General features: G+C 37.9%; 3 protein-coding genes across 4 annotated transcripts; 1 reads left to right on the forward strand and 2 right to left on the reverse strand.

The window, feature by feature from the left end:
• The first annotated feature begins 2603 nt into the window (after positions 1 to 2603).
• Positions 2604 to 7057, forward strand: LOC121997468 (ankyrin repeat and SAM domain-containing protein 6-like). Its single transcript, XM_042551884.1, has 6 exons — positions 2604 to 2809; positions 4837 to 4901; positions 4998 to 5320; positions 5453 to 5527; positions 5608 to 5670; positions 6581 to 7057. The coding sequence occupies exons 1-6, from the start codon at positions 2703 to 2705 to the stop codon at positions 6623 to 6625; spliced, it is 678 nt and encodes a 225-aa protein (XP_042407818.1). The 5' UTR covers positions 2604 to 2702; the 3' UTR covers positions 6626 to 7057.
• A 650-nt stretch (positions 7058 to 7707) lies between these two features.
• LOC121994312 (cytochrome b561 and DOMON domain-containing protein At4g12980-like) lies at positions 7708 to 10123 on the reverse strand. The gene is made up of 3 exons (XM_042548390.1): positions 9441 to 10123; positions 8943 to 9197; positions 7708 to 8090 (listed from the first exon to the last, which is right to left on the reverse strand). Exons 1-3 carry the CDS (start codon positions 10056 to 10058, stop codon positions 7812 to 7814), a joined length of 1152 nt encoding a protein of 383 aa, XP_042404324.1. The 5' UTR covers positions 10059 to 10123; the 3' UTR covers positions 7708 to 7811.
• Positions 10124 to 12481: 2358 nt separating this feature from the next.
• On the reverse strand, positions 12482 to 15506 carry LOC121997469 (pentatricopeptide repeat-containing protein At1g77360, mitochondrial-like). 2 transcript variants are annotated; one of them, XM_042551886.1, is made up of 3 exons: positions 13907 to 15506; positions 12967 to 13151; positions 12482 to 12871 (listed from the first exon to the last, which is right to left on the reverse strand). In XM_042551886.1, the coding sequence occupies exon 1, from the start codon at positions 15465 to 15467 to the stop codon at positions 13959 to 13961; it is 1509 nt and encodes a 502-aa protein (XP_042407820.1). In that variant the 5' UTR covers positions 15468 to 15506; the 3' UTR covers positions 12482 to 12871; positions 12967 to 13151; positions 13907 to 13958. The 2 variants fall into 2 exon arrangements, with proteins under 2 accessions (XP_042407820.1, XP_042407819.1); XM_042551885.1 differs by having other exon boundaries at positions 12482 to 13151.
• Between the last annotated feature and the right edge of the window lie 2719 nt (positions 15507 to 18225).

The raw sequence follows: 18225 nt of genomic DNA on the forward strand, positions 1-18225 counted from the left end.
ATACCCTTTAATGTATTTAAATTATCAAAATTCTAGTGACGATTTAAAAAAAAAAAAAAATCTAGTTAAATCCACGCCTAAAACAACCAGCCACTCAGCAGGCCTTTATTTCACTGTGTCTTTAAACTTATGACTCCATACTAATTGATAGCGAATGTGAATCGCAATTAGTGTTGTTTGGTTGGGTAGACATGACTCAATAACTAGGTAGGCCTTAGCTCTAGATTTATTCTTTTCACACAATTATGTATCGATCTAAGCTTGTCGCTCAAGTGGTATTATGCGACGAACTACCGATGCTCAATAAATACAAATCCGTGAGACGAAGGGAAAAGACTAAGTGGTACTTAGTAAAATACACACGGAGTTAAAAAAATAAGTACGGTATATAAGACCGATGAGTATCGACATTGTTCGATCGACTGAGTCTGAACCCTATACCTAGCCTTTGTTTGAAACGTAAAATACGAATGGAACGAAAATTGGGGCATGAGGGCTTTGGCAGTTGAAAGGATTGAATTGAATGTGCAATAGGAGGGAATTTTCCTGTACTTGAACTGTAACTATCAATCAATGCATTCAACTGGCAATGTAAGTTAAATTGATGGCAACAGTTTAGATCCTCACAATAAATAACGCATTAATTGCTCATTTATTCTCTCAATTTATAGTTACCGTCTTCTGGTTGGTTCATCATCCTTAATGATCGTCTCTATCTTCTTCGTCAGTCACAGAGTGCAGCATCACATCATGGTAGTATGAACATGAGTCGTGCAAAGAATTAATTTAGATATTTAACTTTTTTTTAATTGATTAATTCTTAAAATGACCGATGTTTTTAGAATGGCTTCTCACTGGACATGTCGGTGATTCAATTAAAATCTCGCATATAAAATAAAAAGTTAATAAAGATTATAATTTAAAAAAATATAAGATATTTTTTTTAACATGACAGTAATATCATATTATTGTGAAGATATATGAATATTTTTTCAACCTCAACAAATGATATAAAAGTCATAGTCCAGACTAAATATTATGTGGGATGTCCTTGAACGAAGTTATGAAAAGATCTAAAGCAGATAAGGATGACCGGATGCTCGTTGGGAGGTCCGGAGCCGGTTAGGATGACTGGATGAGGATACTTGCGGGAAGGTCTAGAACTGGTCAGGACGACTGGATGTTTGCGGAGAAGGTCTGGAACAAGTCACAAAGATCGGATGCTTACGAGTAGAGCCGTCAATTTGGGTTGGGCCTGTCGGATTGGCCCGCCCTGCCAAACAATTTAAGCAGGTTGGGTTAGAATTTTATTAACCCAAGTCCACCGCGGGCTGACCCGCCTAGGCCCGTAACCCGCACGGGTCGGCTCGCAATGGGGTTGGGTTGATTCGCGGGTTGAGAAACACATGTAAGTTAAGTTTTATACCATTTTTTATCTTTCTTTGTTATAATTTTGAAATAAAATAGTAATTTTCATCCAACATCAGTACTCGTTTGCGTCTATTTATATTTAAAATACATGTTTATTAATACATTTGATTGATGAAATCTTTCTGAAGTAAAACGTAGAAGATATGAAATATTTTTTAAATTTTTTAAAAAAATTTTGATGGGCCCACGGGTTGGCCCGCTAAACCCGTAACCCGCCTTAGATTAGGTTGGGTTGGGAATTTCTCAATCCGCCAAGTTGACAGGTCGACCCACCTCGTCCTGCCAAATGGTTGGCCCGCCATGGTCCAGAGTTGGTCAGGATGATCAGATACTCGCGGGGAGGTCCGAAGTAGGTTAGGATGACCGGAAACTCTCAGAGTGGCTCGGAGTAGGTTAGGGTGATCGGACGCTCGTGGGGAGGCCCAAAGTAGGTCAAGAGTAACTAGATGCTCGCGGGGAGGTTCAGATCATTAGAGTAATTATGATCCTTCGTTTATGAGGAGTATTGTTGGGGATTCTATCAAAGTCTTACATGAGAAAGATTTAGAAATAATCATGAGTTTAAAAAGAGGTAAGATAACTCCATTTACATAAGATATTTTGGGTAAAATCTAAAAAATAAAATTATGAGAGTTTAGGTTTAAAATGAATAATATCGTATTATTATAAAAATATATGAATTACTTTAGACACAATAAAATGAAAAAAAATAGAATCTTAAATCCCTTAATTATTTATTAGAGGACCTTACCGTTACACAATTATCCCGAGGCAAAATCTTCCCTTTCGTACCATTAAATTTGAGCTAACATTTTTTTTTTCATAAAAAAATTAATTTCATAGAAAAAAAAAGGTTAGCCAACTTTAAGTGGGAAAGGGATGGACTTTAGGGAGCTAAATAAAATTTTTACATAGGTGATTGTACTCGTGCAATAGTATAATTAAAGAAATACAATTAAGCATTAATCAGGCTAAACATGAGCTCAAGCATGATGAATTCGCACGTGAAACCCAATAATTCATAGAGAAATGTAAAATAATAATAAAATTAATTATAAAATTGACCACGCCGACAGAGCGACGTGTCTTGTTTCATGGACCATGTCGAACGTGGCGGCCTATGACATGTTGGGCCAAGCTGGGCCGTCTGGATATCAGACGCCCCAAGCCTCTTGCTCTGATTCCGGCTCGATCCCTTCTCCTTCCCTCTGACTCGAATCCTCCCCCCTCATTTAAAACCCTAGCTCGTCGGGATCTCATCGGAGCTCCAAATGTACGCCGATCTGGTGGCCGCAGGAAGGAAGAGGTCCATCAAAGATCGCCTCAATGGTGTCTCGGCAGAGGAGCCCCGCCGGATCACGTTTCCGAACGCCAAAAGGTAAATACTTTTGGTCGAGTCCTCGTTCTCTTTTGTTGTCACCAGCGTTGCCTTTGATAGTATGTCCTTTCTATGTTAAACTCGTTAGTCATGTAGGATCTTTGATTGTGATTTTAAAATTTCGCTCTTTCTATTTGATAGAGGAGTACTTTTGCGTGGTGATTGAGAGAATCGCAAGTTGCTGTCCTTAATTTTTATAATTTGTTGAGCAAAATTTTGGCCTTCTATTGGTACAAATCCCAGTTCGGAAAGGTCATGAACCTAGCCAATAGCGACTTATTGGATCAACACGAATTGGTAGAGAGAAGAGTTGGATGGACCAGCAAAATCGAGACCCATATATGAAAAGAGTGTAAGTTCCTGCAGTTTAGGAACTCATCATTAGAAATTCTTGCAGTGTTATGTCTGGCAGAATAAAAACATCATGATTTGTGTTGAAGCATTACAATTTTGAAAATGTTTAGATTTACTTTTTTGGGGTTGTGCATCCCAAATACTCTATCCACTACCTCTATACTCTTGAGTCCAATAAAGATGCTTCAATTGAAGATGTGAAACAAACTATGCAGGAAAGAATCATAAAATTTACCCTTCAGCTCCTGGTTTTAAATCATGGATAATCAGTTCATTTCATCGCATCCCATAGTAGAAAGAATTTATGGGTCAGTTCTTCTGATAACATATACTTGGCTAATTACTATACATCAATCTCGTAGATGGAGCTTTAGAATCATTCATATGGACTCTGGGAATTACACATTTTTAGTGAAGTTATCAAAAACAGATCATGCGAGCCAATCAGATAACAAATTTTCTTGTATGATAAAAAAAGGAGAAAACTAAACATCCTTTGAAAAGCTGTGGTACATCAAGAATAAGAACAGGTTTTCCTCTTGTGTTTTTGTGGGACAACTGAACTTGCGAATGTTAAAAGTTCTGCCTCATCTATGCCTGCTTGTTTTCTTGGTTCATACTTCCATAAAATAGCAGAACTTTGACCGTTATTAAATGGGTCTCTGTTTTTGGTTGTACCCTTGTATAACATTAGGTTTGCTTTTTATTTCCTCTTGTTTTACTTTTTCCTTTTTTCTTTTATACTTTGGCCACCCTCTGAAGTTCTCTCTTTGAATTTTAGCGTATTTCATTTTGAAAAAAAAAATGAAATTGGTTGAAACTATAGGGAATTAGCATAACTTTTTGCAGCTTATAATTTTATGAAAGTGCCAATCCAATATAATTCTATTCCTGTAGTCTTTAGGATATGAAACTTTCCCAATACTCATTGGTGAGATAATACTTAGATCCCCAAATCCTTCAAACCGCATGATATGCTCACTGAACTGCAAGCAAACTAATGATAGGATGAAGGATTATCTTTGTTTATGATTATACAAAACACTCTAGGTCTAGAAGGCTACCCAATTTTCTGCTGATCCAAATTTCAGCTTCTCCTTTAAAACCTCCATTGATCTTTGAGGTTATCATGCAGAAAGGGCAGATTGAAGGATACTTAGATATGAAACTTATAAGGATCATAGACCTGTGCTTGTTTCCCTTTCTTCTCTTCCTTTTACTTTTATACTTAGATAGCAGTATATGTTTCTGTTTGTACCATACATCTTGTGTTGCAAGAGTGAGAGGAGTTGACATAATTGGATGGCGACGACTTGTCATCTTGATTCTTGGATAACCATTAATGAAATTCCTTTTAAGTATGTAAAACAAGAACTTGCAACAATCCGCCATAATGATTAGACACATGAATCTTTCAATCCTTCATAGTTAGCTTTCATTCTAGCATGACTGCTTGTCTCAGCTTGTTCCGAAGGGCATGACTTCATTGGGAGCTTGTCTTAAAATTGAAATATTAGATAATATTGAACTACAAATAATTGAATCATCTATGGTTATCACTTATCAATATGCATGATTCTTATTAGAAGCCTACTTATCTTTTGGCAAAATTGGAAACTCAAACTTAGCTTTTCCATTCTATTCTTGTGCTGATATTTGTGATTCTTATGCAGGCAATGCCAGAGCGAAGGAATACTGAGAAATGATACCTTTAAGGATAATAGATCTGCAGTTCCACGTATCATATAGTCAAAGACCTGATTTTGTGATAGATAAAAATTCTTTTATTGGTTTATTATGACACTTGCATTAACTTTGTATGACTTGAATACAGCCAAAATTGATGCTGAAGACCTTCGGCATAAGCTTCAAAGAAAAGGTTTGCAGCAGCAGACAGTTTCGGGGTCATACCTTCCTGGGAAATTGCCTGGAAGTGGAACTATGCGCCAACAGTCCATCACAAGTGAGAAATTACCTGTGACTCTTCATCAGCAGCTAATCAAATCTGAAAAGTTAGCTGGACCTTTGCGGCAACATTCTGCAAGTAGCAATTCGTTAAAAAATAAGGCAGTAGCTGGACCTGCATCAAATGAAACTCTTGCTGTAACAGAAAAGGCTCCTGTTCTAGTTTTGTCGAACAAAATCTCACTCAAAAAGGTAGTGGGTCAGTAGTGGTGCTGCTCGTAATGATTCTTTGTTAGTAGTTGTGCTGTTCTATTCTTCACTAAAACTTTTCTTTTGACTACTCATCCAATGATTATTTATACATCTTGAGTTTTCTCTCTGCAGCCTGAAGTTTCAGTTGACAGTTTCCTGCAGTCATTAGGTTTAGAGAAATATGCAATAGCATTCAAAGTTGAAGAGGTGGGCCTCCTGATTAATTTTTTTCTTCAGGAATAATGTTTTGCTAACTTATCTTTTTTTCTTAAAACATTGTATGGCAGATTGATATGACAGCTCTTAAACACATGACCGACAAGGATTTAAAGACAATAGGCCTTCCTATGGTAATTCTCTCGTTTCTATTGTTTTCATGATTTACTTGTTCCTTTAAAAAAAATACTCCATAGCAATTAGGTGATATTCCAATCGACATGGCTAAAACTTATTGTTCATTCACCAACTAGCACTCAAAATAAAGTTTGAGACCCTCAATATGAAAAGTGGAAAAGTAGGTCAGGCTTCCATGAGCCTTTGCGACCATGATGGCTAAATTTTTGTGAGCAATAGCGACATGGCTTCCCTGAGCATATGAGGGCTAGGCTTCATCAATTATAACGAGAAAGCTTTTATGAGCAACAGCAAGGACCAAGCTTTTGTGAGAGTGAGAGTGAGGGCTAGGGTCTACTTATTACACAATGAAGCTTTTGGGATGAAGTAAACCAGGGATCAGTTTAGATGGATATTCAAACCTTAATTGAGACAAGATCAATATGTTCTCAAATGACCAGCATATTCTTTAGTTAGAGAATTGAAAACCTTAAATTGGAAAGTGGAAAAGTACAAGGGAAAGAAAAAAAAGTCTGTAATGGAAAAAATGACTTGATTATTTTGAACATTAATAGTTGTATAATCTTGCTTAGAGTTTAATGGAGGAATAAAGACTCATGTACTCAATGACAATGACAGATTTCCCCCATCTTTCTCTGACATTTTTTGTATGTGAACTCAACATACCAAATCTCAAAATTCAGTTCCCATGTTTTTTCCACATAGAAGCATTCTTAGTTTCTGCGACATGAATAATTAATTACAGATTTTCCCATAACCAAAACACATGTTGAACAATAATAACTAACTGGCTCCAACTCTTTTTTTTTTAAATGCTTGGATTTAAGATTTTGAGAAAGTTGCGTGCAAATTGTGTTATCACAACTTTCTTTGTGCTTCACCTCATTCTTGTACTTGCACTTGCAGGGTCCTAGGAAAAAGATACTATTGGCTCTCAAATCCAAAACCTAAGGTTGCTAGTAACAATTTGGCGATCCCAATTGGAATTAGATCTTGTAATCTTATCAAGCCTCCAAATCATCCTCCTGGTTGCTCTAGCTGAACACATTGATAATTTATTCAGGACGATTCAATTGAATTCCACCTTGACACATTGCAAATATCCCTCTGCGGCAGCTCTTTGTCGATGGATCCTTACCATTTATGAAATCAAAAACTTGTTTACAAGCAACGTGCTTAGACTTGTAACTTAACTAGGTAAGCTTTCAGTTGTAACTCACGATTCAAGCAAGTTAGCAGTTTTCCTTGTCAGTGTTAGATTTCTGTTGTTTTGTTGTTTTCGAATATGTATGTATGTTTTTTTATCCCAATTTTAGTGGGGCACATATATAAAGGGTGCCTTATTAACATTGATGTGGGAGGATAAAACAAATTAGTTCTTAAGTTCATGATTTTCTTATTGAAAAAAGTTTAATTTGAATTTGCTAATAGATTAGATTGTTCTGGCTTTCTATTCTTGTTTGTAACTCATTTTGTTTGATCTAAAGAGAACACTAGAAAAGAGAGGAAGTAAAGTAGAAGTATTCTTGATATTTCTTTATTTGCTTAGGTGGAAAGTTAGAAGTGGTGGAATTAGGAACCAATGTGGGAGAACAAGCTGAATTAACCCCCTAGGTCATAGTTTTTTTGATTGGATTGTGTTGGCCTCTGATTCTTGAGTAGTTAGTTTTGGAAAACATTAGATAGTAAGAAGTGAAAGGATTGTCAACTTTGTTTGCTTCGAAGAAAGGGGAAAAAAAAGATATCCTCATTCAAATTGAGGCCGAAGAGGGGAAGTGACAGAAACTACAAAGGAAAGAATGTAATGAGTAAGAGAAATGAAAAACTAGAACTCCATTGACAATGAAGTAGCCGGCAGTGAGGTACTAAACCCTAAACTTAAATTTCAATTGGGCGCCAAAATGATTGCTTGGATTTCTAACCTTCAAATCACCACTAAAATCTTCTATAGAAACAACTGAAAGAAATTAAATGAATTATTATCAGAAATGATAACAATTAAAATGATCGCTTATTTACCTAAACCCAGTCAACAAAAGAATCTATATATAGGATAGGAACAAGGCCTCTCCATGAAACAGGAATGGACATAGTCAAACTAAACCTCTAAAGTCAACATTGAAAATAGCAGCTGAAGTCAAACATGAAAAGTGGGTCTCTCCTTAGGTTTCCCAGACTTCCTTTTGAGAACTATGGTCCAGGTGATGATCTCCAAGATCAAGGCCACGCCCCCCAAAATACAGATTGCCACAATGTACCCTGTCCTCCATTTTTGCTCAACTGCTAATATGTCCATGCCTTTGAAAATATTGACGATGCTCAGGATGATTACACTATATCCAATGGAGTGATGGTAGATGTTCCAGTATAATCTATATTTGTGATCCTTGTTTGGTCTCAGAAATAGTGCAAAAACCTGAAAAACACACAAGTTAGAGTTGTAAGGTGGTTACAGGGAAAGAATCTAAAATGCATAGCTAAATTGATCTTGACATTCACCAAGGAAGGAGATCTTCTTGCAGAATTCGTTCCGATCGGCTGAGCTAATCCTTGTTGTTTGCAAACAATAGGGATTAACTCAATGATGGATCTTGCGACTTTTAAGGGGCATTTATATGTGTTTTTTTTTTTCAAATCGTGCAAAAAAAAAAAAAAAAAAAATCAGTTAACAAATGTGTATCTTGAAACTTTGTGAGCATGGAATCTCTTGATGCATTCACTTTTGTTGCAAAGTTAGTTTTGCAACCAAAGGCTGTTTAAGCTTGAACGAAAATAGATGGTTGGTTTATGCACTCATTTTCTTAAAGAGGATAAACTGAGACTGAAAGGAAGAATAATGTAGAAAGATGGAAAGGTGGAGAGGAGAGATGAGTTATCTTATTAAAGAGGCTTTTTCATTCAAAGAAATAGGTCCTTTGAATGAAAACACAAAGTGCAATGACATGCTTTTTCTATTCCTTCAAACAACAAGTCAAAGTTCTCTAAATATTTACTTTACACAAAGGAAAACAAGAATATATTTATTTCTTCGTTCAAGGGGTAAACTCCAAACAAATAGAGGCTACATAGAAAAAAGACTATGGTGAAATGTGATCAATCTTTTTCCTATTTCTTCAAACTCAACAACTAAAAGATAACAAATCTTTTTAAAAAATAAAAAAAAAAACAACTAAAAGATAACTTATAGATATTTCATTCACCAAAGTTAAAAATATGTGCCAAAATTCAATTGATTTGAGAAGGAAAAAGAATGGGAGTTGTGACTTACTTGTAAAGTGCAAAAAGTGAAGAGGGTGATGCCAATGTTCCTGTGATTGGTGTGCACAATGCCCTTGGATTTGTTTCCAAGGACAAGACCAGTTGCCCAGCCAGCAACACCAATGACATAGCCAAGCGTCTGGCAGGAAATATGGAGGTAAAACCATGCAGGGTCTGCGGACTTGAATGTCTTCAGATATCTGGCAAATATTTGACCCAGTGGAAGCAAAACACCCCAACTGACAGCACAAAGAATTCCATGGGTCTGCAAAGTATGGAAATCACAATCAAATCGGTGATCAAAGGTTTATAAATAACTAAAAAGATTGTGAAAGACCTGTTTTCTATCATTGATCAGCAGATCCTTGACAGAAATTCTCGTGCAGATTGTAAAAGAATGAAGAAATCATTGGGTAAAGGTGTTCGGTCTAAAAGGAAGTTATTTTTAATAGCAGAGAGGAGTTTTTGAGTAAATAAAGGAGATGGAGATCCCTAAAATCTCACTCACATTTTTGTTTCTAGATGCTGAAGACCCGGCGCCGGAAATTCCTCCGCTGAGGAGATCCACCGTCCCCATCGACTCCAAATTCTCCGGCTTGAAATCGTGCTTCTGGGGCACGCCATCCACGACCTCCGCCCCCACCTGCCACACCTGCTTCACCACCGTCGTCCCCTCTGGCAGCTTCATCTTCCCGAACATCCGCATGGCGCCACCGGTGAACTCCGCCGCCAGATCCGACGTCTCGTACGCGATCGGACCCTCGGAGACAGGTCCGTACCCGGTGACGTTGTAGGTCTTCACCCCCATCGCGCCGTCGGGCTGGCGGAAGGCGATAAGAGCCTGGCACCCGATCATTCCGCCGCCTGACGGGTTAATCGCCCACGACACCCACCCCGACTGACTCGGAGGCGGAGCCACGAAGGCGAAGGAGAGGCTTCCGAATCCTTTCCCTCCCTCGTATGTCCAGTGCAGCGAGGAGGAGAGGCGAGGGAGGTCGCTGCAGGCGGCGTAGACCCGGTTCGACGGGAAGGACATCGAGGAGCACGATCCCGCGGCGTTGCCTCTGACGACGCCAGAGAAAAGGAGTACAGCGAGAAGAATAAGGAGGGCAGCTCGAGCCGCCATGGATGGCACGAAAAAACAGAGCGCTTTTTTTCCCTACGTCGTCTGTTTTTTTCCGGCGAGGGTGTTAATGCAATAAAAAGGGAATCGAAGGGGTTGCATTCTATACATGGAAGGTTTCCTGAACGAAGACCGAATATGGAAATAATAATTTATTTAGGGGTTGGATCGCTAAAAAAGGAAGTGACAACTCCCGGTTAACGAGAAAAGAGCGGGAGAAGGAAACAACGAAGAGCGGTAGGTTGTTCCCCGGAGTGAGTTTCATACAAAATTATGTGACACGTGTAATACGTCTATTGGTGACGATGCAACGGAAAGAAGAATTCTGCAACAGTGTCCCGTGGAGCGAGTTTAATCCAAAATAATGTGACACGTGTTAGCTGTCTATTGGAGAGGAATATGCGAGGGAAGGAAGAGTGTTGTAACCGCGTCGCGAGTTTAATTCAAAAATAGTAACTCACGTTTCCCTGGGTCGCCACGTGTTCAAAGCGGTGTCCTTAAGTCGTAACCTAAATTGGCTCTAAACTATATTTAAATAAATTTTAAAATTATTAATTTATATCATATACCTTTTTCACAAAATATTTTTGACATAAATGGCTCAAGCCATATTTTGTAAGTAAATTAAATTAACGTAAATACTTTTCTAATTAACATGTAGCTAGAATATTACTTTTAAAATTATTAAAAAATATATAATTTTAGCCTGGCATATATTCAAATATGATATGTAGAACTTGTGTCATACCAAAAAAAAAAACTATGGAACTCGACTTTAATGCACTTTCCAAATTGCCAATTTTTTTTAGTACTATTGTAAATGTTTGAATTAATTGATAATTATTGGCTAATATATTGAAACAATTATCTATAATTATGATTCAAATCATGTTATTCATTCTTAGTAAATAAGTTAAGAAATTAGTTAAAGAAGAAATTTATAATAGCCAAAACCCAAAAGCATCTCTAACAATCAAGTGGAGGAGTTTAGGGATAACAATGGGCATTCAAAAGGAACATTCTCATTTGTGGCCATTAAGATGGTGAGCATTTACAGCCATAAAATCACGTCCGCTCGACGGTGAACATGCAATTAGGTGATCGTGAAATTTGAGCTAGGTGCGATGATGCAACTTCTACTACTAACCTCCCTTTGTTATACTAGATCATTCACTACATCTGTAAGGTTACAATTTATATTTATTATAGCAAAAGATGATAACACTTATCCTAGATAGTCCAATATTATTGTCCCTCCCGTTAGATATATACAAGTAGATAAATTATAAGAGATATTTTATACTAATACAGCGTACTTTATATGGAGAAGATAATTAATCATATAAAAGGAAGTATATTAATAACTAAGGGCCTATGTTAAAGAAACATGGTGAGAAGAGGGACACAACAACAACAAAAAAATAGGCACAGTTTGTTCCTCTTTGACTCTAGTTAATCTTCCATTTTTTTACATGAATGAGCATTAATATTATCATAATTATAAACTTATACGAGAAAAATTTTGAGGATTGACTTGCAATTCAACATCTTGACGGATGACATGAGCCATAGAATGAAAAAATTAGTCTAGAACACAAAATAGCCGGCAATAGAAAGGGATGCCGCTATTGCCATGGTAGTCGTTGCTTTGTTTGACGAGGCATCAGCTCCGTTCTTTGTGGATTCACTCTCTGGTTGAGTTGCAGTCGTCCCAAGTGGAGCCCCAACACCTCCGGCATCACTATCAGTGACATCATCGCTCTCGGGAGCATTTGCATCGGCCGGGAGAGGTGATTTCGCAATCGGAGTTAGGACATTGGGCACAGAGTTAGTGTCGTTCGATGAAGAATTGGTTGAATCTGCTGAGGCAACGACGACAACTACAACCAAGGCGAGGCCAAGAACAAAGAGTGCCCGAGGACGTGCCATGGCCGAGTTATTTAACCAAATTTGAGATGCTGTTATAGGTGGAATAGAGACTTATTGAAGATGGATAAAAGTTAAGAGTGCATATATATAAGGAAACAACGAAGAATAGTTAAAAGAATATTGATCTTAAGATCAATTGTTATCGTAGTGGATCATATTCTTTTACGGCATCACTATGAGCGAAAAGAAGTGGGCATCACTCATCGTTTTCGAATTTTAAGGAGAGCCTCATGTATCTTTTGTTTAATATTAATTTAGCAAAAAAAAAAAATGCAAATCACTTTTTTTCCTCTCTATTTGTTTTGGTTGTGATTAGATGATATAATCTTGTTATTGTTAACTTGGAATGTTTTATATTCATCTAAACAATCACGTCCTTAAAACTTACAAAGTATGATTGATTGAATCATGAACAATGAAGGATGTTCTGAATATATAAAAGAAAAAAAATATAAGAGAAAATGGATCACAAAAGGCACTTTTAACATTTTCCATGAGATTTTTTTTTAAAAAAAATGCAATAATTTTCCTACATTTAGAACTTGTTCTCTCCAACAATATGATATTTTGGGAAAAAATGATATTTTGGAAGGAACATGATCCTACAAATTCTTACATTTGGAACTTGTTCTCTCCTACAATGCTTGAAATTCATGGGGATTGCTCCACCAAAGTGGGAACTTGCTTTGCTCGTGTGGCCAGTTGAATTTGTCTCTGGTTCAGTTGAGGTTGTTCCAAGAGGAGCTCCAGCACTTCCGACATTGCTATCAGTGATATCGATACCTGTGGGCGCTTCAGCATCCGTGGGAAGAGATGGTACAAATCTAGTGCCAATAGATGAGGAAGCAACCTAGGCAAATTTGCAACTGACACAACAGCCACAGTTACTGCAAAAAAGCCATGTTGGTGTAATTCCCATTGAGGCAAGGTAGAAATCTAAAAGTAGAGACAAATGTATAGGGAAAGAAAGCAGTCATCAAACATCTTTTCTCGTAGAACCATGTCGTCCAACCATTGAAGCATCGACTTCTATTTTCTTGGACTACAACTTTAAGAATATTGTGTTGCGTAAAAAGTGAGCATCAGACTGGCTCCTATTTCTTGCATTTGAAGGAGAGCACTAGATATCTCCTTTAAGGTTGGCTGCGAAAGAAAGTAGATATATGTCTACAACAACAGAATTGTGAAAACAAAAGTTAGGTTAAGTGCAACTCCAAAAATCAAGAAGAGATATGTTATGAAGAAATGGAAGATATATGTAATAGTTATCTAAATTTAGCATGGGGTCACAATTTTACGATATATTGCCTATCGGTTTGAGAGCCATAAGACTAGCAACAGACTGAGAACTATTGGATTGCTAGAAGAGTAAAATACAACAAGGAGAAAAAAAAATGCAAACTTTGAGTTTCCCCATCAACTTGTTCCAAAGATAATGTATTAGCTAAGAATTAGAAACAAGAATCCCAAGCCTCCCGATTTTGGCACAAACCAACTTTTTCTTGAGTTGCCTACCTTAAAAAGCCACAGAACATAAAGAACCACCCTAGTCTCCAATTTCATTGCTTCCCTCAAGTAACCATTTCAGCAAGACACCAATGCTAATAGTAGGAATTAGAAAGAAATTGTGTGAAGGTGATACGAGTAATCTACTAAGAGCATGGCATAACAAATTCTAAATTGTGAGAAAAATAGTTGTTCACAATGCTCACAAACAGTCAAACATGGTAATGTTAATTAATAAATCAAGCATTATTTGTTAAGTGTTTGGTTGATGAAAAGTGTGTGATATAAGCTTAGACTTAGCTCTACTGATCAGTTTATTGTAGAACTAAAACTCAAGTGTTATGGTTTTCAGAATTTGCTCACTTAATAACTGTAAAAAATCATATTTAGGTTTAGAACAACTTAATGTTTCATACCTTTGTGGAAATATCCACATGAATGAGTGACATCATTAAGGCCTACAAGCTCTCAATCATATAGAGGTTCTTCGATAAGAACATTCATCTTTGCCACAAGAAATTCAAGGACATCTTTCCTGCCTTCCTTCAGCAACAAGTGCCTCAATTTTCCAAATGTTGTACCCGGCGGTCTGATTCCCTTTTCCATCATATCTTCTAACATAACACAAGCACGGCTGATTTCACCCCTCTCACAAAGGCCATTGATTAGCACTGCAAAGGTGTGCATGGTAGGGAGAAATTGCTTCTTCTCCATGTATTTCCACACCTTCAGAGCAGTCTCCAACATATTGTTGTCACAGAACATCTTTATTATCATAGTATAAGTGTCCGAGTCTGGATCACAGCATTTAATCATACGGCGGAAGACCTTATATGCTTCGTCGTTTCTACCATTTGAAATCAAGCCATTTAGTATGATATTGAATGTTCTAGAGACAGGAGCAATGGATTTGTCCTCCATGTCCCCAACCACCCTGAAAGCATTTCCAAATTTGTTGGCCTTGCAAAATGCACTGATCAGCGCATTGTACACAACCACATCAGGCTTAATGCCATTTCTCTCCATCTCCAAGAATGTATCGACTGCGTCTTCGATCCTTCTCTCTACGCCATACGTGTGCACCAAAACACTGTAAATGAAAGGCGTGGGAACGCAGCCTCTACGGCCCATGTCTCGAACAACGTCAACTGCCTCCTCTATGTGCCCTGCCTTGCACAGGGCATCGACAATGATGCCATATGTGACAATGTCCGGCTCGCATCCTTGATCGACCATTTCTCGGAAAACCTCCCGCATCTTGGACAGATTGGGCGCCCTTCCCCACCCTTCGAGCAGGATGCTGTAGGTCTTGGCGTCGGGCTGGAACCGGTTACACATTCTGTCGAACACCTTCTGGGCCTCACGGACGTTCTTGGACTTGCAGAGCGCGGAGAGGAGTCCGGTGAGGGCGGCTAGGTTGGGCGCGACGCCGTACTTCTCCATGACGTCGAAGGTGTAGAGGGCCTTGTCGACCTTGTGTGCACGGGCGTACTTGCGCATGATAATGCAGAAGGTCTCGACGTTGAGGGAGGCGTCGGCGCGCATGGCGGCGACCAGCTCCCACATGAGTTTGTACTGGCGGATCTTGGCAAGGGCGGAGACGGTGGAGTGATAGGCGCGAACGGTGTGGGCGAAGCCGCGGTCCTGGCGGCGGGCCCAGTCGAAGAAGCGGTAGGCGAGCATGCCGGCGTTCTGGAGTCGCAGGAGTACCTGTTCGGAGACTTCGGGGGATGCGCGGATGCCGCTGGCATCGAGGGCTTGCTCGATACCGGCGTTGGGGCAGGAAAGCATGATCTTGCACAGCTTTTGGCAGGGATTGACGGTCTCCGGCGCCAGCATTAAGGCTCTCTCTGAGCTGTAGGCTCTTATTTTTCCTACAGAACTCGTCGTCCCTGTAGCCGGCGGCGGCGGCGGCGGCGCGTTGATGGTCTTCCAGAAAGCAGAGCCTTTGGCGGAAGAAGGGATTCGAGGTTTCATTTCTGCGACGATCGCATATGCCTAACCAGCCCACTTTTATATATCTAAATTTTCTGCTGCGGCATCCGCATTTTTCAATTTTCTTTTATTTTTTAAAACAGTCATGCCAAATAAGATTTTAATTTAGGGTGGGATTAGACTATTAGGTAAAAACAAAATTAATCGAATTATTTTTTTTTTCAAATGTGCATGAAATGTGCGACCTAAATATTATTTCTCTCTGTGTATAATATTTTGCTACATTGGACGCCAGTGTTCTGAGATGCCTGCGCACCAGACGTAATATTAGTGTTTTTATTTTATTTTATTAATTTTAAACTCCCGACTATTATGTCAATCAGAGTAGGGGTGTCAAAAATGAACCCGACCCGACGACCCAACCCGAGTCGACCCGAAAAAAATCGGGTTCGGGTTGGGCATTTTCGGGTTCGGGTCGGGTTCGGGTTGGAGGGTTGGAGAGTAAAAAAATTTCGGGTTGGGTCGGGTTGGGTTCGGGTTGACCCGGGTTGGCTTAAATATAGGGTTTTGTGGGTTTTTTTAGAGTTAAATCAAATTTTATTTTAAAAATTTAGATGTTTTTATGTATATTAATATCATGTTTGTATGATAATGATGGAATATTGAGATAAAAGTGAAGAATTATAGGGAAAATAGCCCAAAAAAGTCGTTTTGAATCGGATTTTCGGGTTATATGGGTCGGGTTCGGGTTGATCGGGTTGGTCGGGTTCGGGTTCGGGTTGAGGTGTTTTGGGTTGAACTCGGGTTCGGGTCGGGTTCGGGTTGGGTTAAAAAAAAAAAAAAAAAAACTCAACCCGACCCAACCCGACCCGACCCACCCGAATTGACACCCCTAAATCAGAGTTCGTCTTTCAAATTTAAAGACTAAATTATAATATTAAACATAAAAAAAAATTCAAAATAATTTTTTTTTTAAAGTGTTCACAGGATGTGCCGCGTAAGGAGTGTGGTATATCAAAACTCATATATATAACAATGTTATAAGGGAGATGTTGCCAGTGATTAACATATAAAGAAAATATTTATTTTAATTTTTATCGAGATTCGAACTTTAGATTTTATGATGACAATATCTTATATGCTAATCATTAGATCGTCTCGAAGGAACATCCACATGTTAACACATGCACACATATGTGATGAATTTTGATATCATGAACTACATTCTGTGTATGTCGCTAATGGACAATTGGATTTCTGGGATACTCAGATGTAATCTAAACACCCCATACATTTAATCATCCATGAGTGATATGCATAAGATAGCTCGAAGGATAACTCCTCTGTATATATGGTTATAATAGATATTGGAGAAAATATGAAAGGGTGTTCCTTATTCCTCCTCTTCTTGACATTATTATTATTATTATTATTAAACTAAAAAAACAACAGACTTTATAATTGCTCCATGACTACTGTAATATTTTAAAATAAATTTAATGTAATCTATAATATTACTTCACTTTTATAAAATGATATTATCAATTTTATTAAAATTATTTAATTATCAAACTTAGGGGGTGTTTGGTTCTTTCCTAGGAATAGGAATCGGAATGAGAATCAATGTATTGTGGAATGAGAATGGGTATGAGTATGAATATCACTCTTAAAAACAATGTTTGGTTAGTTGCATTTTTTCTATCGGAATAAATCAAAATTTCCTTTTTTATCCTTAAAGGAAAATAAGAGAAAAAATTAGATGTGAGAGAAAGATGGATGTGAGAGAAAAATATGATGAAAGAGAATGATGAGAGAGAAAGTGTGATGATAAAGAATGAAGAGAGAGAAAGTGTGATGAGAGAAAATGAGAAAAGAGACTGTGATAGGAAAGAGCATGATGAGAGAGAAAATATGATGTGATAGAAAGTATGATGGGAGAGGATGAAGAGAGAGAAAATATAATGAGAAATAATGAAGAGAGAGTGTGTGATGAGAGAGATTAAGGAGAGAGAAAGTATGATGAGAGAGAAAACATGATGAGAAAAAAAGAGAACAGTGAGTGTGATGGGAGAGATTGAGGAGAGAAAGTATGATGAGGGAAAAATATAATGAGAGAGAAAGTGTGTTGAGGAAAAAAAGGAGGGAGTGTGACAAGAGAGATTGAGGAAAGAGAAAGTGTGATGAGAGAGAAAGTGTGATGAGAAAAAAAGAGAGTGTGATGGGAGAGATTGAAGAGAGAGAAAGTATGATGAAAAAAAAGAAGGAAGAGAGTGCGATGGAAGAGCTTGAGGAGAGAGAAAGTATGATGAGAGAGAAAGTGTAATGAGAAAAAAAGAAAGAGAGTGTGATAGGAGAGATTAAGGAGAGAGAAAGTGTGTGATAAAATGCTGAGAGAGAAAATATGATGAGAGAGAACAAGGAGAGAGAAGTAATATGAAAATAAATAAATAAATATATTTTGATATTAAAGGAGAAAATTTTAGTTTTAGGTCAAGGGTATTTTTGGAATAAGGGAATATTTTGATTGATGAAAATAGGATAATGACTCATTGAAGGGGAGGTACATGAGAATGAGTTATTACCCAATTTCAAGGATTCATTCCCTTATTTGTATTCCTATTCTTATAATCCAAACATTAACAATGGCAATCAATGATTCTCATTCTCATTCCCCACTCTTATTCCCCTAAACAAAACGCCCCCTTACTTAACTATTTGGAAAATATAACAACTTCTTAATAGTCTATATTTAATTGAATTTAAACCGATAAGAATATACACTATACATAGCATAACCAAA

Source organism: Zingiber officinale, chromosome 6A, assembly GCF_018446385.1.
Source record: "Zingiber officinale cultivar Zhangliang chromosome 6A, Zo_v1.1, whole genome shotgun sequence".
In the NCBI taxonomy this organism is placed as follows: Eukaryota; Viridiplantae; Streptophyta; class Magnoliopsida; order Zingiberales; family Zingiberaceae; genus Zingiber; species Zingiber officinale.